Here is a 27,984-nt window from a genome sequence, read left to right as displayed (position 1 = left end):
CATGGCCGAATCGTGGAAACTTCTGGGTAATGTGGTTCGTACTGGTAAAAAACACATCAGGAACAATAGCATGGAACACGTCCGCGTTTACCACAGGAAACCAGCAGAGGGCAGACGCGAGCCACTGAACTGTGGCACTTGGATAATTGCGATTCTCCGCTTGATAACGAATTTACGTCAAGAAGAAATTCTCCTCCACAAATTAATACAATCTCATTCTCAGTGACTATCCAGGGACAGATCTGCACACATAAGGCCATTAACATGAGCAATCCGAGCGAAGGGCCGTGCTTAAGAGTACAACAGCAGTTACACCCAGGATATGAACTCGTCACCAGCCTCTCTCCGTGCTGCAGTCCGGTGACATGCGGTTTGCAAATATTTTCCCCGCCCTTCACCTGAAGCACGGAACAAGATCCCCGTTTCCCTTTTGGATTGGAAAAAAAACAAATAGAAACAATAACTTCGTAGGAATCTTTATTAGTACCTAATATGACAATTTAACACTCGAAAAAGTGATTCTCTAAGGTGCTGTTAAGACAGTGGTTGCACACGGGGGAAAAGGGAATCAACATCAGGGGAAGTCGGAGGCACGTTCTGTGACTGGTATAAAAGTACAAAATCGCTGCCCTACCACGGAGAGAGAGAAACACGCTCTCCGTTCAACCCAGAACAGGACCAATATAAGTTAATAAAGCTATAGAACCTTCTTTTGTGCAAGAAAAACAATTACAAATAAAAGCAGCTCTAAATTGCTATAAAAAGGCTTTGGGTCAGCGCTCCTTGAGCAAAACACTCCTGCGTCTTCATTCTCACACACAGACACACAGACACACAGACACACAGACACACAGACACACAGACACACAGACACACAGACACACACAGATCAGAACAGTCCTCTGAAAGACTGCAGAAGTCCCAAATTTCCCAGTCGGACCCCTTTTGTTGGTTTTTTTTCCGGACCAGACCGCACAGATCAGGACAATGCGACGAGGCAGAAACTCAAAAACGTCCTGTAACACCGATCCTCATCGAAAACCAACCACTTCAGACTCCCTTTAGCCCAGTGAGGCCCTAAATATGTCTGCCTCACTGAAGAAAGTCACCTCTTTCGGGATTCAACATTCTTTACAAACGCTCAGGGGTCAGGGGTCAAACAGCTCACGGGGTGGGGGGGGGAGGTTGGGGGGTGAATTTCAGGTTCACCTTTGTCAAGACGGCTCTGCTGCCACCAGCGTTCCCAAGGATAAAAGACAGATGATTCCATTAGATAAAATCCCCTTTTCTCATGACGCCCCAGCTTTGATCTCCAGGACTCACCCAGGGGACAGTGGAGCCCTTCCTGCGCAGAGGCTGGCAGAGCAAAGCGGTTCTTGCGTGAGCTCAGCCAGCCCCTGCAGCAGGGACCCAGCAAGTTACATCCCGCACAACGTCGCACGGCCATCGGGTCTAAATTATCTCACGCCCCCGAGAACGTGTCCCTTCTTCTGCACAACACACTCTTCCCCAATCGTATGCAAACCCGTCGGTCCCTGTCCAGCGAGGACTCCCCCCCCAGTCTCTTCCCCGGATAGTCCACCACCCGCAGGGGGAGCTGAACCTGGGACAGGACACACCAAGTCACACAACATCACGTGCGATGCATGTATAAGCACACTATCGGGGTCCCCGGAAGATCTTCCAGGGAGCTGCAGCACATCAGTCCAGAGAGACTGCCAGGCTGGGCTTTGGCTCGACTCTCCCTTGCAGGGGTGACTCTCCCGGCTTTGCTTCCACCTCGGGAGACTCACTCGAGCAGTGGGGCAGCTGGAGCCTATCCCAGCAAGCAAGGGGCTCAGGGCAGGTTACAGCCTGGGTGGGACGCCAGTCCATCACAGGGCAGACGCAGGCCCACAACTTGGGCTCATCGTTCCAAGTCAAACACGACAACGCTGCATTCATCCCCAGGTTTGGAAATATTCGATTACCAACTTGAAGGTAATCACAGAGTTAGAAGGCTAGCCAGGGTGCATACTAAGCACTGATAGACGAGATCTGAAACGCACACAGAAGGAGCTATAGCGAATGCATCCATGGAGAATGGGTGTGAACACCAGGGGGCGCTAACATCCCCAGCACCTAAGAGGAGGTATCCAAGTCACTTCGGATGAATAAAAACGAAGTTACACTGAGCCGGTGCAGTGCTCCTCTGCTCTTTTATAAAATTAGACTCGATGAATCACCTTATTTCAGAAAGAGAAGTGCAGTAATATACACACCTTCAACTGCTGCTCAGTGACTGAACGGAGCCCACTTCATGGAGCAGTTTGTTTCTTGTGGTGGGACATTTTAGCCTGGTTTATAAAAGGTAAAGACCTGACTTGCCAGGCTAATCCCAGAGTGGATCATGGGAGTGCACTGGCCACTACATACCGCATGCAAGCATGGCAGCGCTGGAGCAGTCGCTTCAAGCCACAGGAGTGCGCACGAAGTCCTCGGCTTCCTTCATTTGGGGACCGGCGCTCGCAGCGTGTAACTGCCGGCGCTGGCGACACAAGCAGGAGAGCCCAACACGCAGTGGTCCGTCCCTGAGTCAAAGAGACCACAGACGCACACGGGACGATCCTCCATCATTTACCTTCGTGTTCCTGGGCCAGAAGCGTGGGAATGAAACGCCGCCTCTCCAGAAACACCCGCTGCATTAAAACCTCTGGCAAAATACAGAAGGCCCTGCCAGCCAATGGGATTTCACAGGGCTTGTGCCCCTGAACAAGTGAACGGGAACATGTGCCGGAAAGGAACCGGACAGTAGCATCCCGGACACCCGTGATCGACACGCAAGCACAAGCAAGCGCTAGCTGCTTCCTCGACAGGCGCCCGGAGACGCAGCGCGCAGACGAAACCCGTGAAGACGCATACAGACGCGCCGGATCGGATCAGTGCGTAAGGCAAGCGCCCCGGCACCTCTGCGTCCAGCCAGGAACAGACGCTACCCCCCCCCCGAAAAACAAGGGGTCTGAGCCCCCCCCCCGTAGTATCCCAGAGCCCCTGCGGGTGGCGGGGGCTCCTCCCACTCCGAGGACGACGAGCCGGAATCTGTCCTCCGTTCCAGGAGGTGGGGGCTCTGACCAGCGACCGGCCCCGAGAAGAAGAGCCCTTCGCCCGCGGCTGTCCTGCTCCTCCATCCTGGACGGTGTTATTTTTTTTTTTGTTTTTCCCGCTGATCCCGATGACCTTGAGCACGGGGCGGGATGCCCTTTTCCCATCTCGGAAGCAGGTGGCCTGAGGTGGGGGGGACACGCCCCTTGTTCTCTCCCTCTGCGTGAGGCAGGCTTGAGGGCCTTGCCCGGCTACCGGCGGGGTGTAGATCCGCAGACCCGGATTGTGGACTCCGGCGGCTGGCACTCGGGTCCTGCTCCTTGCTCAATCCCGCGGAGAGGTCTGGAGGCCACCTTCCGTCCCGGGGAGATCCGCCCGCCAGCCAGCTCCTCCTGCAGGTTTCACAAGTTTCACGACCAGGGCGACTCCGACAAAGCCTCTACCGGTTTTTGGAAAACAAAAGTCTGAGTCTTTGTTCAGTTTTGTTGTGCCTGGTGCGACACCGGTGTACTGGGATCTTAGCCCCCCTGACACGGACAGATCAGGTGAAGGCCGGGTGGGGTGGTCTTAAAATTAATGAGGGGACAAAAAAAAAAAAGAGGATCAGTAGTAAGTTCGATTTAAGGCATCACAGATGCTGTACATTTTAAAAGCACTAAAAATGAAATTGGCCGGGCTCCCAGCTCCAGTTTTCCCAACGCTTCCCTGGAGCTCGTGCTCCGTCTCGGTATAGTTTAAGGAACTACTTCGATCGGCACCAGGGTGACCATCGCTGACTTTTTTTTTTTAATTCTCCAGCTCCTCTTATTTCTCTTGGAAAATGAGACTGATAACGACAGCGGACAGGCAGGAGAGGAAGAAAAAAACAAGCTCGATCCCTTTTTCCGAAGTAGTTACAAAAATCTGGACGCGAAACCGGACGCCACTGGGCAGAACAGGCCAGGTTGCAGTGCCCCAACGTGTCCTGCAGGGGGCGGCCATGGTGCCAAGTGCCTTGCAGTGCCGAAAGCACATCCGCTGCTCTATCTCCTGCTGTCGACACGGGTGGGGGCACCGCTGCAGCTCTCCTCGTAGCTGGGGGGCGGCTCTGGGGACACAGAGACAGAGGCAAGTCAGCAGAGCGTTACAACAGCTACGCAAAACACGCAGGACTCAACGTGACCAACAACGCTCGCACCAGGTGTAGTGCAATTGTCCCAGGTCTATCGGGTCAACCTCAGCAGAGCTGGGCCGGGTCCCTGTGTGAATGGCAGTAGTTAATGTTGCCCCCTTTCTAAAAGCCAGCAGCCATATCACCTCATCCTGCTCGGATGAGAAGTAAAACCCAGGTCCTGACTCTCTGTGGTTATTAAAAATCCCAGGGCGTTTCTCGAGAAGAGTAGGGGTGTTATCCCAGTGTCCTGGCCAAATTTCCCCCTGGTCTTTACCAGTCATGGCCTCTTAATAATCTCCATCTCTGAACTGGCTCCATCACTCTGCTCTCCTCCCCACTGAGAGCTGGTGTGTGGGGAGCGGACTGGTGCATCATCCAGGTGGGGCTGCACATTGGTGGTGGTAGTGGGATTCCCAGTTACCTGTACAGCACTTTGAGTGAAGTGTCCAGAAAGGCGCTATATAAGTGTAAGGATTACTACTACAAACGCACTAAACCTGACTGCCACTTTGAGGACCTCTGAAAGGAGCCCCATCTCTCTCCCTGTATAGGGGTACCCATGTGCTGGGTGGCTCCAGTCCGTCGCCCGGTTTTTCCTTCAGTCGGGGCAGAGGGAGGAGGGGGACTCACCGTGCGGGTACCCCCAGGTGCTATACTCGGGGGGCAGGATAAGCTGGCTGCTGGTGGGCACGGGGTCGATCCCCCCCTCGGCAAAGAAGGGGATGGTGGCCCCCGTGGACACGCAGAAGAGCGGCCCCGAGGGGCCGGAGGCGTCGGAGCGGCGCTGGTCCTCGGAGAAGCTCAGGCCGGGGGCGTAGCTGAAGGCGCTGGGGGAGAAGGAGGGCTGCCGGCCGCCGGAGGGGTCCTGCTGGGAGTGGCTCTTGGTGGGGATCTCCTCGTTCTCCAGCCCCGCCGCCAGGTCCTCCACCTCCTCGGCCGGGGGGGCGCTGGGCGTCGCCCCGGGGGCGGACCGGGGCGCTGGCGTGGGGGGCACCCGGGGCGCCGGGGTGGGGGGAGCGGGGCGGGCGGGGGTCCTGGGAGAGGTGTTAATGGCGATGTTCCCAATGTAGATGGGCAACGTCACCAGAATGTCCGGCGACTTCAGGGACACCTGGAACACAGAAGCAGATCGGAGGCCCAGGTTAGAAGCTGTCTGTGACCTGCAAGGAGCCCGTGCCCTCAGAGTCTTGCTCCGAGGGCGGACGCCACACCTCCGACCGGCATTCTCCGGTATTACCAGGCCACTTCTCACGGAAACACGGAGAGGCTGCAGTCCTACAGGGGCTAGGAACTAGGGACTACTCGGGACCTGTAATTCTGTAAGACTGTAGTCCTGGGGCTGCCATGACGACTACAATTTTGGCGCTCCGTTTACTGAATAAATGGATTTATCTCCAATCCCACCAGAGAAGATCACGTGGTGGTCTTGAACCCCAAGATGACATGGTGGTCTACCAGAGGAGCTTGAACCAACTCTGTATCGTGCCTCTGGACCTCCAGCATTTAGGGAAGCGGAACAGCCTTCAGAATTCCCGGCGGGAGTCTGGGAGTCTCGTCACAGCCTCTCCTCCGCCCGGCCTGGGAGAGAGGCAGCCCCGGGCCGCGGGGCGCTCACCTGCAGGAAGTAGTCGATCTGGATCAGGGAGCAGCCGGGCACGGCGGACTGCGGCAGCGGCGGCACGATGATCTGCTCCTTCCACTCGGCGTGCTTCCCCGCCTTCACACCGGCGCCCTCCACCTCCGCGATGGTGCGCAGGTCGAAGATGGTGCGCTTCGTCTTGTAGGTCACTTTCTGCAGGGGGAGGGGGAGGGGGGGGACCAGGACTGAGCACAGAGCTGAATCCCCTCCAGCTGTCCTGGGACCTGGGCTTGGCCCGCGCTACAGTACCCGAGCTCCTCCGAAACCCCAACACACCTCCCACATTCATAACGGCTGCTGAGGAGAAGCGCTGTATATGTCCAACCTGTTATGCTTTGCTTTGGAAGGTAACATATGAACTCCCACCTTGCAACATGTGACCAGAGAACATCTATATGAAATTCACGTTCCTTGTATATAAGGTGGGCGGCACCTGATTGAGATTAAGCCTTTCAGGTGCTAAATTTCACTTCTCTTAATGCGTCACTTAGGATGAGCTCCAGGAGACGCTGGGGTCCCCTTGTGCCCAGGCTGAAGAGCCCTGATATTTCTGAGCGGCCAGGAGGTTTATAAGAGGAGTACCTGGATGAGGCTGGCCAGGACACAGCTGGTATCCTTGCCGGACTTGTTGTGGACCTCGGCGGTCAGTTTGATGACCTGGCCGGGTGCGTAGCCCCGCAGGTCACTCCTGGCCTTCAGCATCACCGTGCCCGTCTTCACCAGGAGGTAGGTGAACTTCTTCGTGGCCACGGCCAAGCTGGGCTTCTGGTGTGACAAGAGGAGGAGGAGGAGGAAAAACTCTGGCTTAGCCGCTCGCTCCTCTCGAGGAAGAGACGATCGGCAGGGCCGGGCAGCGACAGAAGACAAAACGCCACCACTGAGGGAGACGCACGAGGAGGAAACAAGCCAGCACAAGAACAGATCCAGAAGACAAGAGGCCATCCGGCCCGATTATCTCACGTGATCATGAGCTAATCGATCTTTTGAACTCATGGAGTTTTTGCCAGTGTCCTTGAGGATTTTGAACACTTGCATCGTGACCCCAGGTAGTCTTCCCTGTCCGAGACAAAACGGCTCAGTGCTTTCGCCTGCCAGCAGAAGCGCTGGAGCAGACAGGACAGGAAGCGAGCAGAGCTGCGCTCTTCTGGTCGTGCTCGAGGTTCGAGAGGGCACAGTGAGCAATCTCACTGGCGTGCCCCAGCGTAACCGCCCCCCCCCCAGCCGTCTCTCACCTCGATGTCGGGCACCTCGTTCAGGTTGAGGAGGTTCAGCAGGTAGAAAGGCTTCTCGGCCTTGTAGTCCTTGGCGAAGCGCGGCGTGTCGATGACGGCCCGCACCCGGTACAGGATCTTCCCGAACGGCCCCTCGAACGAGGTGGGTGCCAAGCCTGCGGAGAGGAGGGTGCAGGAGCAAGGACGATAAAGATCGAAGCAAAGCCACGAAATACCACCCCCCCCCCCGCGCTGGCCCTCTGGCAGCAGCTGCAACAAAGGACTGAGTGATCTATGAGCAAAGAGGAGCTTCCCTAAAAAAATGGATCTGTAGGGTTTTAAGATCATTAAAGAAAACCGCTCACTGGGCAGCTGGTGGCTCGACGTTAACGTGCCCACAGGAAGTGTAACATGTACTCCACTCATTCCCAAAGGTGTGTGTGTCAATTTAACCACCGGTCAGGGGTTCCCCTCCAGAGCAGAGTGAAGCAGCTCCTGACAGACGCTGCACACGTCCTTACGTTCAAGAGAGGACACTTAAAAACAGCCTGTCCCCCCACCCCGTGACACAGCGGCTACTGAGAGGGAAAAACTCAGAAATACACCCCTCCCGTCAGTGTGTGACCGCTGGCCCAAGCACGTCCGGTCTCCTCCATCGCATCACGGGCCTCCAGCATGCCGGCCACTCCTGCCAGCAAGGTAAATCAAGGTAATTTGAAGGTCTAGTCTAGTCGCCCGCTGGGAGAAGGACTGAAACAGCACAGTGCTAATAATCTCGCCCCCCACAGAACAGGCTTGCTCAGAGTCAGCGCGGCTGTCTTACCTGGTAAGGGGAACTGGAATGGAAAGCTATGTGCTCCAGCTGCCAGAGTCCCTAGAGAACACAAGAGGACAGACAACACTCAACAACTGCTGTTGCAGGCTAGACGTTCTGTGACCCCCCCCCATTACCTGTAAGGCGCTTTGAGTGGAGTGTCCAGAAAAGAGCTATATAAAGGTTTTTATATATATAAAGGTTTCTACAGGGCTGGCCACACGGTGTCACCAGGGCACCCTTGTGACAGGGCAGAGGGCCACGCCATTTAAAGGTAGAACTAGCTCTGACGACAGCATGATTGAGACCAAAAATATGTCTTTTCCAGTTCACAGGGCACCAAGGACAATCTCACCCCCCCAAGCTAATGTTGCGACAGAAGGTGTCACCTTCTTTTGTTTGGTTCTGAGAAGGAAGGGACAAGGAAGGTATTTTTAGAAGGGTTCCAACAGAAATCAGATTTTACTGCGAGGTTAATGAATAACTGACGAGTTCCCTGTTAATTAACAGCCAACAGGTGTGCCTGTGATTTGCGCACACAGCAACTCCCTAGCAACTGCTGAGATCACTTTGGCACTTCCAAGGTAAAGCACTGTCAAGCTGTGAAAAACCTCAATAAAATCTACAGTTTTACAGCTTAACCAGATGTTGACACAGAATACAGACCGAGGCTATGCCAATCGCTCAGAAACCCTATCTTGCTGAATTTCACACATGTGGAAAAACATCACAGAACAATGCCAGGCCAAGCACAAAACTCTGCAGAACCTGGGACCAGTGAGGGCAGAGAGAATACTGCTCCTCTGTCTGCCCTGAAATTCCCTGACTCATTCATGGCCTTTTGGCAGCCATAACCAGATCATTGTCTCCTCCGTTAAACCACTTCCTGATCTGTGTGTGTGGCGTGACAGCAGCCCAATATTGTCTCCTTTCGCTGGGAAGGCTCTGCAGCTGGAGACGGTGTCTGCTGCCTGGTACATCAACTGGCAGCTGACAAACTCAATATGCTGGCTTCTCTGGATGCACACTTCCTTCTCCTGATTATTCAAAACCCCCAGGAATAAGAGACGGCGCAGGGAGTCAGAAGACTCCATCGGCGTGTCTCTTTCCCTCCGATCCTACGATAGCCAATCTCTTTTCATCAAAGCACAGCAGTCTGCCTGCTCTTTGTGAAAGCATTACCTCATGGCTGAGAAAGCTACACCCTCAGTGTGACAGCAGACAAACACCGCTCTTATACCTGCATGCTGTATAACTATTTGGCATAGCCATATTTTGGGAAAAGAAAAACCGCATCGCCACAGGAATTTTCTTGGGGCACTGCAGACAACCATCAGCACACAGAATGCAGGATCCTAACTTCATAACACCAGGATCATCACCTTGCAACCTCCCAGCCTGCCACAGCCAGCCAGCCAACACTGAGGGCGCCTCCCACTCTCTCCACTCCCCTGGGTAATGGAACTGGAACCCAACACAGCAAAAGGAGGCTCATCAGACACCTGCTTTCTCTTTACCCACGGACACAGTGCCAGTCACGAGGTGGGGATCGCTTCCTGCGAGCTCAACACCCATTCTGCGCCAGATCGTCCTGCTCTCTTATTCCATCTAACTGACTGTCCACCTGTTTCCCCACCCGACTGGAGCTCCACAACCAATAATCCCCAAAATAACTCTAAGACAAGGGAAAACAGCATCGCATTTGCTTCAACGTGCTTCAGGTTCTGCAAAGATCACTGCAGCTCCCACCTTCGCGTAAGAATAGAGTCACCCTGAGAAGGCCTTCGTCTCGCAAGGCTGATCCAGAGCTCGGCTGAAACTTATCTCATCGCAGAGGAAACACTAACCACATTCACCGGCTTGTAAACAAGCCCGCCCCCCACCTGCCTGTGCAGCAATTTCAGAAAAAAAGAGAGGTTCTGTTCAAGTGCGGCCTTGAAGGGCCCAGGCTGGGGCTGCAGGAGAGTAATTAGGCGACTCCCTCCATCCCGGGCGCTCTGTCCACACAGGGAGGGAGGGAGAGAGGGCTCGGGGTGTGTGTGTGAAGATATCAGCTGCCTGCTGCAGCTCAAGGGCTCCCTTTGTCAGCACTCGCTGGCGGGGCCGACAGGAACACCAGGCTCCAACTGGGTCCGTTCGCACAGAGGACCAGTAGCTCTTCCACCCTAAGCACAGCTGAATAGCTCCCACTGCTCACAGCAATTAGCAATGCCCTTACAGAATGGACACAAGTATAACACAAAACTAAAAAGGACTCTCTCAGCAAGCGCACGTATTCAGACAGAGCTAACGGAGTGAGGGCTACAGGAGAAAAGAAAGGGGTTTTCTGCAAGCTAACGACCAATTAAAACCTACATGCCGACACGGGAACCCAGTTGCTAGCAATTTCTTCTGTTGCTGCTGTTCAGATTAAAGTCAGCCTTGTAGAGCTACCCATTTGTAGCTCTTGCGAATGACAGATCAACAACACCGAGGGGTGGAGGCTGTCAGGTTTTTCTTGATGGAGCCATCTCAACTGATTGCTCATTATCTGGGAAAAATAAAAGTGTCTGACACTGCAAATATCGGAGGCCTATTCATTGCAGTCAGTTTAGTGCTTTGCAATAAGCATATGAACAGTATTAATGCTCCCAGGCATAAAATATTCATAACTGGGATCAACCAGAAGGGAACAGCCAGTACCTTGAATACTAAAGCTTCCCTCTGGATGTGTACCTGAGCCACGTGCTGCTTTATTTCAGAGAGCCGACCAGTTCTCTTTCTGCTCTGATCCTTGGCTCAAACAAAGTGATTGTAAGGGCATTGTTCGGCGAGCAGATCGTTGGGGGTTTAGGAAAGCGATCACAAGCCTAGCTTTGTTACCATAACACGTCCTTTGCACACATTCTTGGTTTCGAGAACGTCATGTTCCCCCTCCCTCTTTCGGAAGAGCCAGAAAGACCTGTTTCAATGTCTCATTCTGCAGCCATGAAATATTCTGAGCCTCTGTGAGCCACAGGACAGCCTACTGCCCCGTCTCTCCCTGGTCGTCTAGCACAGGCTAGAGAGAGGCAGCTCACAGTCTCACAGGCCCGCACACAAGACCACCGAGATCTGTCAGACACGGGGCAGAGGAAACGGCCTACAGCCTACAAGGTGAAAGCAAAAACGTGCTGCTGCTGTTCAGGGACACGAGAAAGGTTCCAAGCCAGAGGCCTTTCCTCTCATCAGCCTGGCTGGATGTCTTCAGAACTAACAAGATGAATTAGAAGACACATGTGAAACTACGTGGGCGTCCACTTAAAACTAAGAACAGGAGGCACATCTTTACACAAAGGGTTGTGGGAGCGTGGAACGAGCTGCGCAGCCATGTCGTTGAAGCCAATTCCCTGGTTTCTTTCAAGAAACGGCTGCATGAGATCCTGGGCTCAATTAATAACTAACTACACACAGGCTAAATGGGCTGAACGGTCTTAAAAGAAAAGGATTCCGAGAGGCAAGACAGCATAATGTGCAAGCTTCCCTTCAGATTAAAGAGCTTTTCAATTCATTAATCCATTAAGAAATGTTCTCTCACAACAGCCAGATGCAAAACACCTGGGGCCTAATCAATCTGCTTTTTCCCCCACAGATGCAAAAACACTTCAGACTGTGGGGACTCAGAGCAAAACTGTATAGTCTGTTCCCCTGGCCACCTCAGGACTCGAAACTGGCCATCAGAGAGAGGCTCCGGCCAGCCGGCTCTCACCTGCTCACTACTCAAGCCCCAGCTCTTCCCCTGCCGCCCCCCCCAGCCCAGCCAGCCCACGAGGAGAGACCCCGGCTGACCTTTGTTGGCCACAGACAGCGTGCTGTTGAAGTACTGCTCCTCCACGGCCCAGGAGGAGTCGTTCATCTTGGTGGACACGCCGCACGAGCCCATGCAGTTCACCTTGATCGCTGCAAGACAGAAAAAGAAAGACCCAACAGATTGATCAGTCGTGTTCGTGCTTCAGTCACCTGTCCACCAGCTTCTATAGGTAACTTACAACCTTCAAGAGGCAGCACTGATCAAGCCACCGTCAGCAGCAATGACCAAGACCATCTACACGAACGAATGATTCAAATCATGTTAATAAAAGTCCAGGGTGGTCTCAATACTCTCGGACGCAGCGTCCCTTCCAGGAACAGGAGTGAATATCAGGACCCTCTGAAAGCCAACAGGCACTTCTTAGACCCTGACCAGAAAGCTCAGGCTGGAGCGAGAGAAATAAAAAACGCGATGAGTGAGACAGGTTCTCTGCTCAGCCAGAGCGCTCACATCCTCAGGAAAGAGCAAGGCGCTGGAGATCTGGCAGCCTCTCACAAACCACCAGGGCTTGCTCACCGAGTGTGTGCGTGCGTCATTTCTGTGAATGGCTGATAAGGCACACTAGCACAGACCTCTTCACGGAAAGAGGCAGTTTCCCAGACTATTCCATCACGAGGCATAGCTACACCTCGGGTATTGGCCAGTTTTCAAACAGGCTGGCCCTGCCCATAGACATACTGGTAGGTTAACCGTGTCTGTGTGTGTGTGTCCTGGAACGGACTGGCGTCCCACCCAGGGTTTACCCTGCCTTGCGCCCATGCCTGGCCGGGATTAGCTCCGGCTCTCCCGCGACTCTGGACTTGGGGAAAAAAGCGGTAGGAAAATGGCTGGGTGGACCAAGACACTGTCCACCTCCTTTCAGCCTGCCCTCCGGCAAGCCACACAATCCGAACACGGCTTCTTTTTCCCCCATTCCCAGCGCCGATCCTGCTCCAGCACTGTGTGCGTCTGTGGAAGAGGAGGAGGAGGAGGAGGAGGAGGGGGCAGTCACAATCACACCAGCTTTATTCCAGTTAAAAGCAATCCCCTGTCACCAGAGAGCGTTTAGTGTGGTTTCTCACAGCTGGGAAAGCTGGTGCTGTCTGTACAGGGGCTCAGGGTAAGCTCAGGCCCTGTGTTGAGCACGCTGTTCCTTCAGGTGGGAACAGCGGGGGGGCTAGACTCATAAATCATTTAGCACCGCCCTGCCGATCGATAAGATAACAAACAGCGCAGTGAAGGTGTGAGCAGTCCCATGAATTTTTCAGGATAGTAATTCCAGATTGCCTGCAGGCAGAAAGGATATTGAGGAGTCTGTTCTTCCCTCTTCAGACAGGTGCAGTGATCTTGGTGTGCCATATATAAACACGGTCCAGACCTCGTCCGCCCTCTTTCATGCTTGTTTCACATACACAGGGTCATGGGGAGTGTTGGAGGACTGGCGGACATCTTACCAACTGAAGACTTCGGTCCTGGGTGTGGTTTTATCGATCAGTACTGGTAATAATTCCAGATTTCCATCAATCCGTTGTCACAAATCCGCTTATTCCTGATGAGAGTCATGGCAACATGGGGCCAATCCAGGAAGGACTGTGGACAGGACTCCAGTCTTCCACAGGGCACTCACACCCAGGGGCAGTTCAGAGACACACGTTATCACTGGCATAGGGGAACATGCAAACTCCCAGGACCAGACACCTGCAATACACAATCCTATTGATGATCTAAAACACTACTGGGCTTTCCAAGGGCCCTCATCCAGTATATCTTAATGAGAAAGTAAATCCCCTGCTCGTGTCAAGTAAATGCATCTCTGTGTACAAGCGTTGCGAGACTGAGAGTCACTTTTTGTTTCAGGCAGTCATGAATTATTCATCGATACCATCTCGGCTTACTCGGGCTGCGTGCACTGTACTAAAGGGCTGTGCAATGTACAACACTGCTACATTTCAAATCCCAGACACAGCACAGCAACGCAGGAGACGAGAGCAGTAACAGAGCCGATTTCCGAGCTGCGCTGTGGCGTCTGAGCCGTGTACTCCTGGTGGGCACCTTTAACTGCAATCGCCCTGCAACACAGGCTCATCTCGATGCGCCTGAACTCAGTGGCATCTCGGACGGTCATACCTACTGCATTTGTTCAAAATCATGTGGAGAAAAACTTGAATTGGACCCCAGCAGTGCAAATAAAAAATTTATTGCACCACAAAACTGATCATTTTAAAAATAAGGAGAAAATATGTCAAAAACCTTTGGAGCTGGCTGGAGAAATGCTGACCTTTTTACTCAGTCCAAAAGCGTTTTTAGGTCACAGGTACTGTATATAACAGCACCTCCCCACCACCTACTCTCATCCAGCCAGATCGAGGCTCACTGAAGATCAGCCGTGCAGAGTTTTTAAAGCAAAGTGCGGGAGGCTTTCAGCAAACCTGCTTCCAGGACTGCAGAGCAGGAAACTCTGGAATGTTCACACTGCATTCCAGAGGAGAAGGACCTTTCGGAGATGAGAGACTTCAGTGGGACTCGCTCCAGGCTGCGTGGGTGGGGACAGGTGACTGGGTGGGCACGTGCAGGAGTCCGAAGGCAGAATGCCCCCTTGTGTGACCAACTTGATCACAACCCTCCCAAACTCTTTTCTCCCCGAATTCAAACGGACCACAGCGCCATTTCAATCTCTCGCCACACCGAGGTCTCCCAGCTGGGGCACAAGCGTCAGGACAGCACCATCTTGAAACAAGGAAGACGAGAGCTGGTGAGCACTTGAGTCGGGTGTTCAAAAACTCCTGAAAGCATCTGAAGGCCGTTAACGAGAAAGGCTGCGTCGAGCCTCGATGGGGAAATTAAGAACAAAGACACATAGCTGGCTGCATTTGGGAACAATGTCTCTATACAAGGGTTCAGTGGGCAGCTAGCACAGAGAGCCCTGGCCATGTTGAGGAAGGTGACCACCTGGGAGCATCAGGATGAGGTAAAGCATGGTACCAGGTAGCTCAGATAAGCTGGCCATCTGCCTGATGAGAAACCAAGGCCTCCTCTCGTTTGTCATTGTAATCACATGCAAAGTGAATCCTATTGCCAAGCAAAACCACAAGTGGTCGCAGCTCCATGTGCTCCGCCTACAGTTTGGAAAGTCCGGAACTTGAACGGAAGGTGTCCTGCCTCCCAGTATGCTGGAAAACGCAGGGATCACACACACACACGGGCAGGAAGCAATGAGCAGCAGATGGCTGAATGGACTGGCAGTGGGCTGGCAGCGAACCACAGGGCGGCTCACCGAGAAGACAAAGAGAAAAGTGGCATCGGATTCCTGCAGACACATGGCTTCCAGCCCCCACAGCTGGGAGAGCTCCTTATTTACGGGCCCATCTGCTCGGCCTCACGATCACACTGCGGACTGCCGACACAACAGTAGCGCATGTACACACACACACAGCTTGGAACTGGAGCCAGCAGGGGAGGGGAGGGGGGGGTGAGTGCTGGCTGAGACAGACATTGTTCGCGTTGCCTTGATAGCGGTGGCAGAGGAGAGAGCACAGACGGCTTCAGCTCGAATCACGCGGACGCCCGGAAGTTTCATGGCCTGGTTTGAACCCTTTAGGGGTGAAAGGAGCGAAGAAAACACAAAAGCAGTACAAATATCACGAGCATCATCACTTGCGATGGCCACCTATCCACGGTTATCAAGAACATCTTTTCATGAAGCAAGTGCACTGACACAGCTGAAATCATCACACTGACTAAGACTCGCGATCAGCCCTGTTGGGGGAGCAGGGAGTCTGTTGTGAAAGGCAGCACTGTGCCTGACCATCACTGGAAGCACCACAAGCTGTACCTCCGATTCATGCTTTGCACCAGGTTGCAGGTACTCTTGCCGATTCGGTCTCGTTTCTCTCATGGATCCCGAACAAGCACTGGTCTCTGAACCCTAGACGCCACTTCATCCCCGGCTTAGGCTACAGGTGTCCGATGGGGCTCAAGCTTTGCCAACAGGGCATCGTCGACACGACTGCCAACCTCACGCAGCACGAAGGCTGATGTCACAGGAGCAGCAAGGAGAGCCCTGTCCTGCTGGACTGTTGTCTCGTCAGGATGAATCCGCAGGAAGACTTAATCAGAGCAGCACCCTGCAGTCAAGCTGCTACCAGTCATGACAGCAGGACGTCCGAGCACCCAGAAAATCACACCAGGACCTCCACGAAAGAGCAATTTTGTATACAAACTGTATACACATTTTTGCTCCTTGAAAATGCAAAATGCTTCTTATAGTGTTTTTTTTTAAACAAAAAGACCAGATTGCGCTGCTCGATCAGCTCACGCTCGGTATGGGATCGTCATGACCAAATCCTGACACCCACAGCCACATTCAGAGCATTTTTCTCCCACTGTCTGGTGTGCCAGACCGTATGACGAGAAGACAGGCTTCGAGAAGATATTCTACAATCACAGCTTTCCAGAAGAACTGTTTAGTTTCTGTTTATAACAGGACAGACACTGCAAAGTGACCATTTTTGTTGATACAGTTTTTGCCTGCTTCCTCACAACATGCAGACAGGCAAATTTAAAATAAGCAAGTCCTTATGCCTAAAGATGTGAAGATCAGATTTCTCCAAGGAGTAGCATTAACAGGCAAAGGGGTTTTTAAAGCAATGACATTTTCTCACCTGCACACAGACAGGTGTTCCATTCACATGCATGAGATTGTACGAAGGCCAAAGGCAACACAATCACAGGGAGAGGTTATTGTGCAACCTCCCAACTGTCTGCCTGTGTGTTTGTAAAACCAATGCAAATCGTCCTAAATTAGGAGATCTCCTTGGCAACACCGAGAGTCGGCCAATCAGAAGGCGAGGCCGATCTCTCCGTGACAGTCTGACCCCTGTGACATCAGCGCTGGGAATCCGAGCAACCGAGAGCGTGCCAAGAGACTGACCATCTGGGCGAGGCACAAAAAACTTTTTTTATTTGTTTAAATTCTGTTTCCTAGTTTACTGCTGGGAAATTGAATCTCCACCTACAAAAGGGTTGTGTGGGCTTAAGGGGCCACTCAAGAGGAACAAGAAAGAAAGGCACTGCATTCTTCAGCACAAGAAACGGGCAGCACATCACCCAAACAATAACTGAATTGTATCACACCAGGGCCTGTGGTTTCATTCCAGCTTGGTCAGCAGTGTTAACACCGGGACATCAAACATGTCTCTTGCACTTGTTAGGCAGAGAAAAGGGGAATTGAAATGTTTCACAAGCAGGCATCTCAGACTATTATCTCCCCCATCATCTCTCTAGCTCTAAATGATTTGACCCTTTATTTAGCCAGATAAGTTCATTTAAAAACAACAACGATGACCCGGAGACCCATTTACACAGCAGGGCAAGTTACTGGACCAATCAGAATGGAGCTCCTCGCCTGAGAGTACTGTACAACACAGGAGTCGAACCCCTGGCTCTGTCCTTCTGTACACAGGGACAGCAAGTGAATCCAAACCCCCCCCCCCCCCTTCTTATCTTACAGCAGAAAGGAAAAGGCCATTGTGTCACTGAGCTTGAGTCATGTTAACTACCCTTTCAGTTTACTACTGTTTAATGACAATAAGTACCTTCTGCGTGTATACAGCGAGACTGACGAGCCCAGAAAGAGAAATCAGGAATTTGCCTACAGAACCCGTTGTGTTCCACAGACTCAACAGAGCAGATAAGGTAATGAGCTTTTTTTCCAGTTGCAAAGCATACGAATGTTTTCCTTCTCAGTCCGCTGGACCTGAAAGAGCTCAGAACAGTTACAAATGAGAGGAAACCATCAGCCAGTGCAGCTCATTCGGTTGCTGTAAGCTAATGGACGTCAGCCAGTCGTTTCTTAAAAGAAGCCAGTCGCCAACTTCGACAAAGCCACTGGGCAGTGTAGTTCAGACACACCCACGACTGGCTGTAAAGATCAGTTTTCTATTGTCAGACGAGAGTCTGTTGCATTATGAGTCATGGAAGGATTTTACCAACAGGCAGACCTTCACTGCTTATCATGCGACACTGCTTCAGAACCGACAGCTTTCTGCACCATTTACTTCAACATCCTAAAAGCAGAATCCAACATCTGTGCGCGAGAAGCTTACAGAAGGGAACAGGGCCGTGCAATGCTGCAGACGGCACAAATCCGACTGCATAGATTAAACTCCTGCAAGTGTGCACTTCCTGAAATTACAGCAAAACACATCCACGTGGCTTTCAGCAGCCCCTGCAGTCTTCCTGCCTTGGGGCTACAGAGAAATATTCCAGGATTACAAAGTAGCAGGTCGGGCTGGTTACAACGAGCCCAGGTGCCGATTAAAACATTCCTCCCCGATGGAGCTGTTTCTCTCAGAACAAACTCTGGCAAACAGGAGCGCTACAGAACGACACTTCAAGGACTGAAACGCAGCCAAAACAACAGCCCAGGGTTTGAAAACACCTTTCCAAAGGCTGGAAGAAATCTGAAAGGCTACGTGGAGTGGACACTGCTCTTGTACCGCTAAATATTTATTGATGTGTAATTGCAAAATTGCATTGGCAGTTGATGATCAGCTACCTTAAAAAAAAAATCACTTTTTCAAACACAAGTTTGAAGTAACCGAGAGAGGATAGTGTCAAGTCATGGACTCTGCTCCAGCAGCTACACTTTCAGACTGAATTGACTGTAAATTAGTTGCTCTGTGCACAAAAGGAGTGAAAAACACCCAGTGAATCACAATGATCTCACATGAGATACTGCTGATAGATACTGATAAGAGAGTGGAGTCCGTTTTGACCAATCAGAAGCCTGTCAAAGAACAGCCACGCTCTCTTTCAGCCAATCAGCCACCACAGAAGCAGCACACATGGGATACATTCCTAAAACCCGCTCTTCAGCTGGTCCACCAGCACTGCCACGCACGGAAACGCCTTCAGCGAGATAAGCAGACTTCTTCCCTGGACGTCTCTACAGATTAAAAATAAACTCGTCAGCCCGCAGCTCGATCTGGTATTAATGGGACCCGGGGCTAGATTGCTTTCTTCCTGCGCTGACCTCATCTCCTGCAATTCTCCCTCCCTGTCTGGGACACGTTCCGACAGAGCAGACAAACCTTCGGCAGGAGACGGTCCCAGGAGCTGCAGGCAGGTTCTGATCCCATCTGAGGTACCGGCGATGGAGACTGATGGAAATCAGACTCCGAGAGAGAATGACACCACACAAGCTAGGGCCTGGAGAAGACTGGTGACAGAAGGGATACAGAGGGTGCCGATCGCAGACCATGGCGGAGGACCGGTCTCTGACCCTGGAGAGACCCACTGTTGGATGTCCAGCATCCCCAGACCTCAGACAAACAGCTGGCTCTCCCGAGGCCCAGCGCTTCACGGTCGGTTCTGAAGCTCAGAAGCATAATTCTAGTCCATTTCAGAACACAAGCAAGGCTGCAAAAGAGAAGGGGGCCTGCCCTTCTGTACTTTGTGAAATATCCAAATCTTACAGATCCACTCCTACAGAAGCAATACGGACCGAAGAGGAAGCCTGGAAAATTCGACCAGGTTCCTCATCAGCTTGGCTGCTTAAAAGGCCAATCTGAAGGGCGTCCTGAGCTGGTCCCTTTAAGACTGGGAATCACGGAACTCCAGGGCACTTCACAGCGCTGGGAACCTCTGGAACTGTTCTTGCGATGCCTGGGAAACATTCCCAGGAGGCACCTCCGCCAACGGGCGATACGCGATTTAAATACACTGTAGCACACGTCTGCGTCAGAGGGGATTTTGTACATGAGCCAGCAAGCACAACACTACTCAGTCATATGGGCACTGCAGTCAGTGGACCAGGGAGATCAGGGGCATTTTAGATGGGTAGTTTTTTAAAAAAAAAAAGCTTCTCATCCTGTACACACAATTTACATGGCCAACGACAGCCGCAGTCCGAAGTGTCACGGATTAGGAAATCCTGATTCGGAAGTCACCTCCCAGCCTCTTTGCCTTCCATTTCTCCAGCTGGAGCTCCAGTCGTGACTCATGCCAGACTGTCCACGCGGACCAGCCCCCCTGCTGCTGCTGCAGTATTCCCGAGACCCCCCCCCGCCCGACTCCAACTCCGGTTTCCATGGGGAGGACGACGGACAGGAAGGGAAACGAGGCCTGTAATCAAGTGAGCTTCCAGCGGCCCATCTGTCACCACCGGCCACGGCGGTCTCCCAGGAAAGCAGGACTCTGCTTAAAAAACAATTTCCCTTTCCGCCCCAGTCCATATCTGCCCACAACTCCGAACACGCATCTGACCATCTGACCTCCTGGAGATGTGAGTGAGCGCGGAGAGGGACTTATCTTTGATTTTCCAACAACAACAAAGCCTGCGACAGATAACGGGGGAAAACACACTAGTGTCTTTCTTTTTTTTTAAAAAAAGAACTGATATCACAAAAAATATTTACAAAATCTATCTGGGGTACAAGTAGTACTGCTACTGGGAGTCTTTGACCATCTGAAGGAGTTCATGGCCTTGAGGGCCTTATCTCCTTCCTCACGCCGAAGCCTGCTCTGGTTCGGATCCCTTGCAGCAGCGGTGAGGAAGAGGAGGCAAGCACAACCAGGCGTGAGAAGAGCAGCCTTCGGCAACACCAGAACCCAGCAGACCCAGTGTCGGAAGGCTCCTCGTGCCCCCCCCCCTCACGCTGATGTGGCGGCCCACCCCGTTCCAGCTCCCCCGGCATGGGCTTGGGGTCCAGGCTGGCGATCACCCCGAAATCCTTTGCAGCAGGAAGCGGGCCAGCCAGAGGTGATCGCCCATCTCGATCCCCTCATGGGGTCCCACCTAGAACTCCCACTGAGAGGGAGACAGGGATCGGGTTCTTCAGCCGATTTTAATCCGCACACAGAGATTCAGGGCACGAGAAAGGTGACCGACTAGAGGAGGCCATTCGAGGCTCGCTTGGCCATTAGCAGCTCATTGATCCCATCTCACCCAGCCATTTTTTTTTTAAAAGAGGCCAGGGACTCGGCTTCAATAATCATCAGCTGGGTAGTTCCACACTCCCACAACCCTTGACGTAAAGAACTGCCTCCTGCTCTCAGTTACACTCACTGAAAACCGCGTGGACAAGCTCACATTGTCCCACATGACGCATCGTGCGTTTATGTTCCAGCAGAACCAGCTCTTCGAGTGAATGTGAGCAGCCACCGGATTGTCAGCATTTAACTCCCCACGAGCTCTGAATGACTTCATTGAATTGAGCGCTTCCTTGTTGCAAATGAACAGGCTGTCCGGATCTTTATTCACTGACCGGCATTAATTAGCGTCATCGTTAAGCGACTCCCATGCAATGGCCAGGAAATGGCTTATTAAACCACATGTGATCGCCGGCGGGCGCGGGCACAGCCGCACGGCCCACGCGGTATTAATGAGGTGAAGAGCCCAGCTGCTGTCCCCATGGGGACCAGGGCACCAGGCCAAACCTGAAATGCCACCAGAGTGCCGACAAGCTGCCCTGCTGGCCAGTGAACCCCCTGCTACAGCTTGGCGGACCGGGGCCACCCCTCTGGAAAGGACACACAGAAGACACCGTCCCTCACTTGTTCCACAGGCAGAAGTGGCGTCTCCCAGCTGAACTGGGACACGAGCAAAACCCCATTTACCGCAGCACTCTGACAAGCTGGGGTTTCGTGAATGACATCATCCGGCACCTTCTCACAATACCTTAACAACGCCATCTACCACCCCGGTGATGAAAAACCTGCCGTGGGCTAGCTGGGACTGAAGGCCTTAGCTGCACAGATCAACGCCCGAGCCGCTGCCCAGCTCGGTGGGCTGGCTTCCGTCTGAAGTCCGGGAAAGATCACGAGGAGTCTGCTGGGATCAGATTTCACCCGCCTTTCACAGACGGGGCGCTGCTGGAGCAGACGGGAGCCCTGCCGGCATGAAGCCAACCATTAAAAGCTACGGACAGCAGCCACAGCCCTGCCTTCCTTCTAAGAGTTACACCAGTCAACGATCGGGTCTTTCAGAAACCTGTCCCCACTTTCCGGGCTGGAGAGAGGACAGGCCGGGAAGAAGCTGGCAGAACCCGAATGCAAATCTGACCCTGCTCTCCAACAGCACCGCCGTTCCTCCCTGCTCCAACAGCTGCTGCGGTCTGCGGACTATAATTAGACCTCGGACTGGCCAAGTGCTGACATTTCTGACACGAGCAATCACAGACGGGAGCCTCCCCAGGAATATCCCCGAAAAAAACTGCACCACCACAACCGGGTACCCCACAAATCCGCTCCGTAAAAAAAAATGAGGAGCAGCAGGTCGGGCACGCCTCCGGTTCATCGCCTCATCGTTTCCCAACCGGCCATAAAAAGAAAGCAGCATTTCCACAATCTCTAGGGTGTTAAACAGAGGCGAACACGAGAATGGGTAAGCAAAACGGTTTAAATTATCAAGTCCCAGCTGGGACACAGGACATTAACGACCTGCTCCCACCCCCCCACCTCACAGCCTGACCTCTGACCTGGGCAACCGCCCACAGCAGCAAATCCACACTCCCTGCATCCCACCTGCCTGTGAAAAACAGAGCGATCCGGCCACTCGGAGTTCACATGTACCTGCTACCAGTCTACACAGACTTTGTGGGTAAGGTGTGTGTGCGCGGGGCCTGTTTCAAAAGATCACAGGAAAATTGGAAGAGCTTTCATTTTATGATGCGTTTCACTCTCCTCACATTAAGTACATCTTACACACTATCAAGGTTCCCCAATAGCTGTGAGTGATCAGAAACTCCTTGATCCACCTTATCTTGGGGGAAATAATCCAGACTGTGCACCAAGGCAGGTGGAAACAAGACCCAACATAATGCCTGAAATTCCTCACTAGGATGGGAAAGGAGAATTCTGTGTGTGATCAGCAGTATTATACCACTAAACTATAACTCTCTGCACACCAGCTTCACATCTCTGGATCTGTATATTGACTGGTTTCAGGGGCGATACTCCAGTGTCCTGCCTAAAGTCCCCCCAGTGCGTGAACAACCTGGCTCCCCCACAGGTCCCCCTCTGTCCACCTGCTGCTGCAGATTCTCTCCCCTGCCCCTGATCTGCAGTGCAGGGGGCTGCTGTGTGTCCCCCCAGGTGGAGGGCCCCTTCTAATGCACGTGTGGAGGACTTTGTCTAACAAGAGCGGCGTGTAAGTTAAAGCAGTTATCATCACGCCTCTCACTGACAAATACGCCAGTCTCACAGAGGCGAGAGCTCTGCTGGGGAACCTGAAACAACAACCTCCGCTCCAATTCCAGGTGTCTTTCCACTCCCTCCTCCCCCCCACCACACAGGCGGGGGAAAAGAGAAGAGCTCTTTGTGACCAAGCGAGCTTTCAGCGCCGGCGCGCGAGATCTCAGCGGCACCGTGCAAATTTCATTAAAGGACTCCTTAACGGAGTCACAGCCTCAGCTGCCCCCGGAGGACAAGGTGCTCCGGTAACATTCAGGCCGGCCCTGCTGTGTTGAAGCTCAGTTTGCGATCGGGGCTGTGCAGGACAAACGTGCTGTTCTCGCAAAACACACAGATACGAACCATCTCTGTGGTTCACACGCACGACGTCAAAGACCGGACTCCGCCCCCGAGCTGGCGCCAGACCAGGAGAACTGCGTAGCAGCTGACAAACAGCCTAAATCCAAACTCCTGCAAGTCCTGGTACGTCTGCAGATTCATTCTAGGTCGGCTGACAATTACTCAGTTTCCTTATAGACATAAGTGGACCAGGTTAACAGCCTATTCTTTACTGGTCTGTAAGGCGTTTGAGACCCAAGGAAACCTGTGGAACCTGGTGGACTGGAGTCCTGCAGAAACCGGACAGGACAGCCCTACGTCAGGGATGAAAGCAGAGACTTCAGAGCGCACAGGACAATGCCCCTGACCGGGGTCCAGCTGGGACCGCTGTCCATCTCTGACCACTGCAGCGCATTCTGCCCCAACGCCCGGTGCCTGAGCTGCACTCCTCCTCTCCGTCTCGCGTCCCTGAGTGGCTGCCTTCTTCCCGATTGCTTTATTTTCCCTTTCACGCTGCCTGCTTCTCTCCAAGACAATGATATGAAAAGAAAGCCGGTCAATTAAAGTAAAGTAAAAGGACCCACATTTTCCAAAGGTGCTTGCTCCAGTGCAAATGATTTTTTTTTACAAACAGTAAAGTCTCTTTCAAGCTGGTTTTCCCTGGCCAGCTCTGGCATAAAGCTAAAGATAAAGTCAGAGGTTGCTCTTGGCCCTGCACACGTTTCCTCGTCTTACACTGAAGAAACCACACAGCAGACAGAGCACAGGTCTGTAACCGCAGCTCCTATGACCCAGACTCGCCATGCGCCCACTGATGGAGCAGGACTGTCAAAGAGACAGTCTGAGCTAGCAGTTCTTTACAGGACACTGGGGAACATTAGCTACTCGGTCATACTGGCCTTGTTCAGGAAACAGCTGGTGGAGATCCCTGGAGCCTCATTAGCACCTGTGTTTATGTGTGGGTCAGGAATGACATTAGTTATTCTGTGGTCACTAGACTAACCTCATGCTGGTAGCTGTTCTTATCTAGGAACAGTGGGAATGTTGGAATTATGCTCGATCTGCGGAGTCACTGTGCAATCAGCCAAAATCCTTAACAGTTCCTGGGGCTCTCTCCCACACGTGGGAACTGGGAATCGGGCTGAAACGAGCCGAAAATCAACCCAGCACACCACATGATTACACAGCCCTTATCAGGCCACGTATCGTACAAGCACTGCCTTCGCGAGTCATGAATCTGCCAGTACGTATCGGGACAATACAGGACATTAAAAAAATACAACTAAGCAAATTCAGCAAACATGGATCTGCCAGGCCGGCTCCAGCTGGCACGAACAGGAACGTAAAAGAAAGAAAAAACTTGGATATTGCTTTCCTGGCTCAACACAGCAACCAAAAGCCTCCCCGAGATTCTCGGAACTATTTCTCATGCCGACCTTTCCATTCCGGGGCAGGAACGCTCAGGTGACGCCTCCGGCCGCGGGCAGGGCCAGGGCAGGCGCCGCAGGGGTCTAGACGGGCTGGCAGGCAGAAGGTCAGGTCGTACTATTTGGACCTGCGTAGATTTAGAAAATCGGGCATCTGAGGCTTTTGGCAGCTTCCCTGAGGCTCAGGAAAATGCCAGGACATCGTACTGCCTTTTCACTCCGCTAATCCACATAATTCTGGTTTCATAACACCCCCCCAACAAAAAAGGTTTAAAAGAAGGTTCTTCTAAGAGCCTGTTCAGTCCAGGAGCAGCACAAATGCTGACGCTGAGCTCCGGTCATGATAAACGTCCCAGATCCACAGAGCATCTGGCTTTGAGCTGCTGGACATGAAATTACAGTCCCGGCGATGTGGTTCACAGATGGCCAACAGGGCCAGGTCCTGCCCAGCTCGAACCAACACTAAATTAGCGCCGGGAACCTAGAACGGCTCCGAACTCGCTCATAGACAACACGCACAGCACTGAACTTCAAAGCAGGACTTTTGCAGACATTATTCCAGCTCATCTCAGCAGAATCACTTCATGACAGAACGCCCCCACCCCCCGCCCCCATGAATAATCAGGGGTGCCCCAGTAAAGTTAGGAGTCACGCAGCCCACCATATTGGCAGGACTCTCTCTGCACCCCAATGAAAAGCTCTTGTCTGAGGCTGAAAAGTCAGAGCCCTACAGTCCAGACCTCTCCAGTTCTCCAGACTTCTCCAGTTCTCAGCTGGACTACGTCTGAGCTCAAAGAGTACAGGAGCACACCTGACTGGGCTTCACCGGGCCTGGGCGGACTTTAATCTGGGAGAGCATTTCCCATGTAGCAGCAACCACTAGGACTCTCAGCACAGCTGCCCAGAGCTGGGTCCTGCCCATAATCGAAGCGGTCTCTGTGAGGCTCATCCTCTTGCTGAGATGTGGACTCAGGCTGGGCAGGTGTCAGATGATAGTGGGCACGGTCTTCATACCCAGAGTCACAGCAAGAAAGCCAAGGCCATCGACAAAATACAGGGGTACAAAATATGGAAAAATCGAAATTCAAAACCTTTTTTTTAGAAAAGAAACAATCTACCTGCAGAAAAGTACTGTAAAGCCTGTGAATAAAATGCAATACCTATGCAGACGCTTTTAAGCAAGAATTCGTTCATGGGCATATCTGGACATAAGCACAGGAGCTCTGTTGAGATCTGGCCTTAAAAAAATAACTAAAATGGAAACTTCATATCCTCTGCCCTGCCTACAGTCTGGGCGCTGAGTCATGGTTTTGTCAGAAGCCTGAAACACAATGGGGACAAAACCATGTATCACCTGCATGGCATCCTGAGCCCTGAGGCCCAGTCTATCTCACCTAACAGGTTCCACACCCCCTTCATCCCCATCCCAGCAAAACAACCTGGCAGTGTGCCCCACGTGGAAAATTTGCACTTATCTCTCCCATTGCTTAACACACCTGGAAAGGGCAGGCGTGGTCCACAGCTCTCTTTAAAACACACGTCCATGAGCTCATAACGAGGGACTGTTGTGTTATTGAGGGAGAAATGTGCCAAAGGAGGGGTCAACGCCAACTGAATAACATCGATTGACATGATGCATTTTCAACTAGTAATAAAATAGAAGCGATACACACAGGACGTGTTGCGAAATCCTCTTTCGTCACCATAGGTGTTTTTCCAGAGAGCATGCCGCGGCGCCGTGACGTCACAGTGACGCCAGCAGGAAAGAGTTGGCCAATTCCACAGACAGCGAAACGAACGAGGAAGAATTCACGGAGCTCGTATACTTCTGCGGGATCTGACGACAAGAGCCAGGCGTTCCTTTTCTAGGTACGCTGTCCCGTGGACAGGTACAAAGACGCACACCTGTTGGAGGCGACAGAGAGCGCTGCCCTGCGCGTCCAGGCGCTTCGAGATATGCGCTTTCAGAAGAGCTACAATTAACTCTTATTATAGTCCTTCTAGCATTAGACAGCGTCATAAGTAGAGGCTGTAGCGTCAGAACAAGCTCTCAACCCCGCTTGGGAAGTCGGAAGAGCCGAGCGAAGTGAATATTTTCCTGCCCCCACAGGAACAGCAACGCAACTCGCCCAGAGCAGGAGGGAACTCCGTCCGGTTACCTGCGAGTCTCCGGGGGCTCCGGGAGTTGTCGCTTTAGAAACAGGCGGTTTCAAAAGTTGATTACTGCTCTCCTAATCACGCCCGTCCTTGCTGGTTTCGCGGTAATGAAAGACATAAGCTACCCAAATCCTCGCACCACACACACACACACAGACACACAACTCTCTCCTCGGACCTGTCAGCTGTGTGGATAAACAGTTACGAGCGACTTTCCCCCCACGATGTCCTGTACAGCACCTCCGCCAACAAAGAGGTTATCTCGTTTCCAAAGCGGCGCCGCTCAGACACGGAGTGCCAAGACACACAGCGCTGAGGGGGGGGGGGCAGAAGGCAGGGTCCGACCCCCGCCCCTCGTCTACAGTTTGGCGAGGACAGGGGCGGCTGCTCACCTTTGTAAGCCAGCGGGCCGCTCACGGCGATTTTCACGGTGCCCGTGAGCGGCTCGCCGGGGCTGTAGACCACTTTGCCGTCGGCGAAGGCGATGTCGAACTCCTGCAGCTTGCCCATATCGGCGGCGGAGCCCGTCTCTCCCTCCTTCTGCCTCAGTCCTCCGCGGGGAGCTCGGCCGTGCTCCTCAGAGGCTGTCCCACCTGCTGCTGCTGCTGCTGCCGCTGCCCCCCTCCCCTCTCTCTCTCTCTCCCTCTCTCCCTCTCTCCCCCTCCCTCTGCGGGGCGGCGCGGCGCCGACGTCACAGTGGGCCGGCTGTTCCCTCGCCCCTGTGGCTCCGGATCCCGGCCGCTGGACGGCGGACCGCAACACCTTCCCGGCTCGCACCGCCCTCGCTGTCACGTGTGGCCTGTAGTCCACACGTCATGAGGGCGCTGCTTTTCGGCCCTGGAAGTGTAAGTTATCCACACCCGGGGCTGGGAGACTCCGTTCTGAGACTCTCTATTTTCTTCCAGCGGGCATGTAGTGTCCTGTCCTGTTTTTGTTTTTTTTTTGGCTCTCTTTGTTTTTATTTCCCAGCCCTGTCTTGCGGACTCAGACACAAGCGCGGAGTTCGCCCGAGGAGATTTCAAAAAAAAAAGTTTTAAAAGCCCCCGAGACGCGCCGAGATGCGGCCTGGAAGCGAATCCAGTGGGGCAGCTTCAGGACCAGACCAGCCCGGTCACGGGGATCGGGAAGTGAGGGAAATGAAGGAAGGGGCGGGAGAGTGCAGGCTGGACTCGGAACTCAGGAC

General features: G+C 52.9%; 1 protein-coding gene across 2 annotated transcripts; it reads right to left on the bottom strand.

Moving 5' to 3' along the window:
• Window positions 1–464: 464 nt before the first annotated feature.
• Window positions 465–27,594, bottom strand: LOC148816288 (arrestin domain-containing protein 1-like). Of its 2 annotated transcripts, none has more exons than XM_088940615.1 (8): window positions 27,194–27,594; window positions 11,706–11,816; window positions 7,908–7,958; window positions 7,106–7,260; window positions 6,456–6,638; window positions 5,850–6,026; window positions 4,865–5,345; window positions 465–4,168 (listed from the first exon to the last, which is right to left on the bottom strand). In XM_088940615.1, exons 1-8 carry the CDS (start codon window positions 27,309–27,311, stop codon window positions 4,104–4,106), a joined length of 1,341 nt encoding a protein of 446 aa, XP_088796741.1. In that variant the 5' UTR covers window positions 27,312–27,594; the 3' UTR covers window positions 465–4,103. The 2 variants fall into 2 exon arrangements, with proteins under 2 accessions (XP_088796741.1, XP_088796742.1); XM_088940616.1 differs by lacking the exon at window positions 27,194–27,594 and adding an exon at window positions 13,161–13,217.
• Window positions 27,595–27,984: the final 390 nt, after the last annotated feature.

The sequence above is a fragment of the Atractosteus spatula genome, chromosome 23, assembly GCF_055471065.1.
Source record: "Atractosteus spatula isolate fAtrSpa1 chromosome 23, fAtrSpa1.hap1, whole genome shotgun sequence".
Lineage (NCBI taxonomy): Eukaryota > Metazoa > Chordata > Actinopteri > Semionotiformes > Lepisosteidae > Atractosteus > Atractosteus spatula.
This window is presented reverse-complemented; position numbering and strand designations above follow the sequence as displayed.

Coding starts and splice junctions, on each gene's coding strand:
- LOC148816288 (XM_088940615.1), bottom strand. CDS start 27,311: ATGGGCAAGCTGCAGGAGTTCGACATCGCCTTCGCCGACGGCAAAGTG. Junction 6,027..6,455: donor TCCTGGCCAGCCTCATCCAG/GTACTCCTCTTA, acceptor CTCCCCCTGCAG/AAAGTGACCTACAAGACGAA. Junction 4,169..4,864: donor CACCTGGGGGTACCCGCACG/GTGAGTCCCCCT, acceptor CTGTGTCCCCAG/AGCCGCCCCCCAGCTACGAG.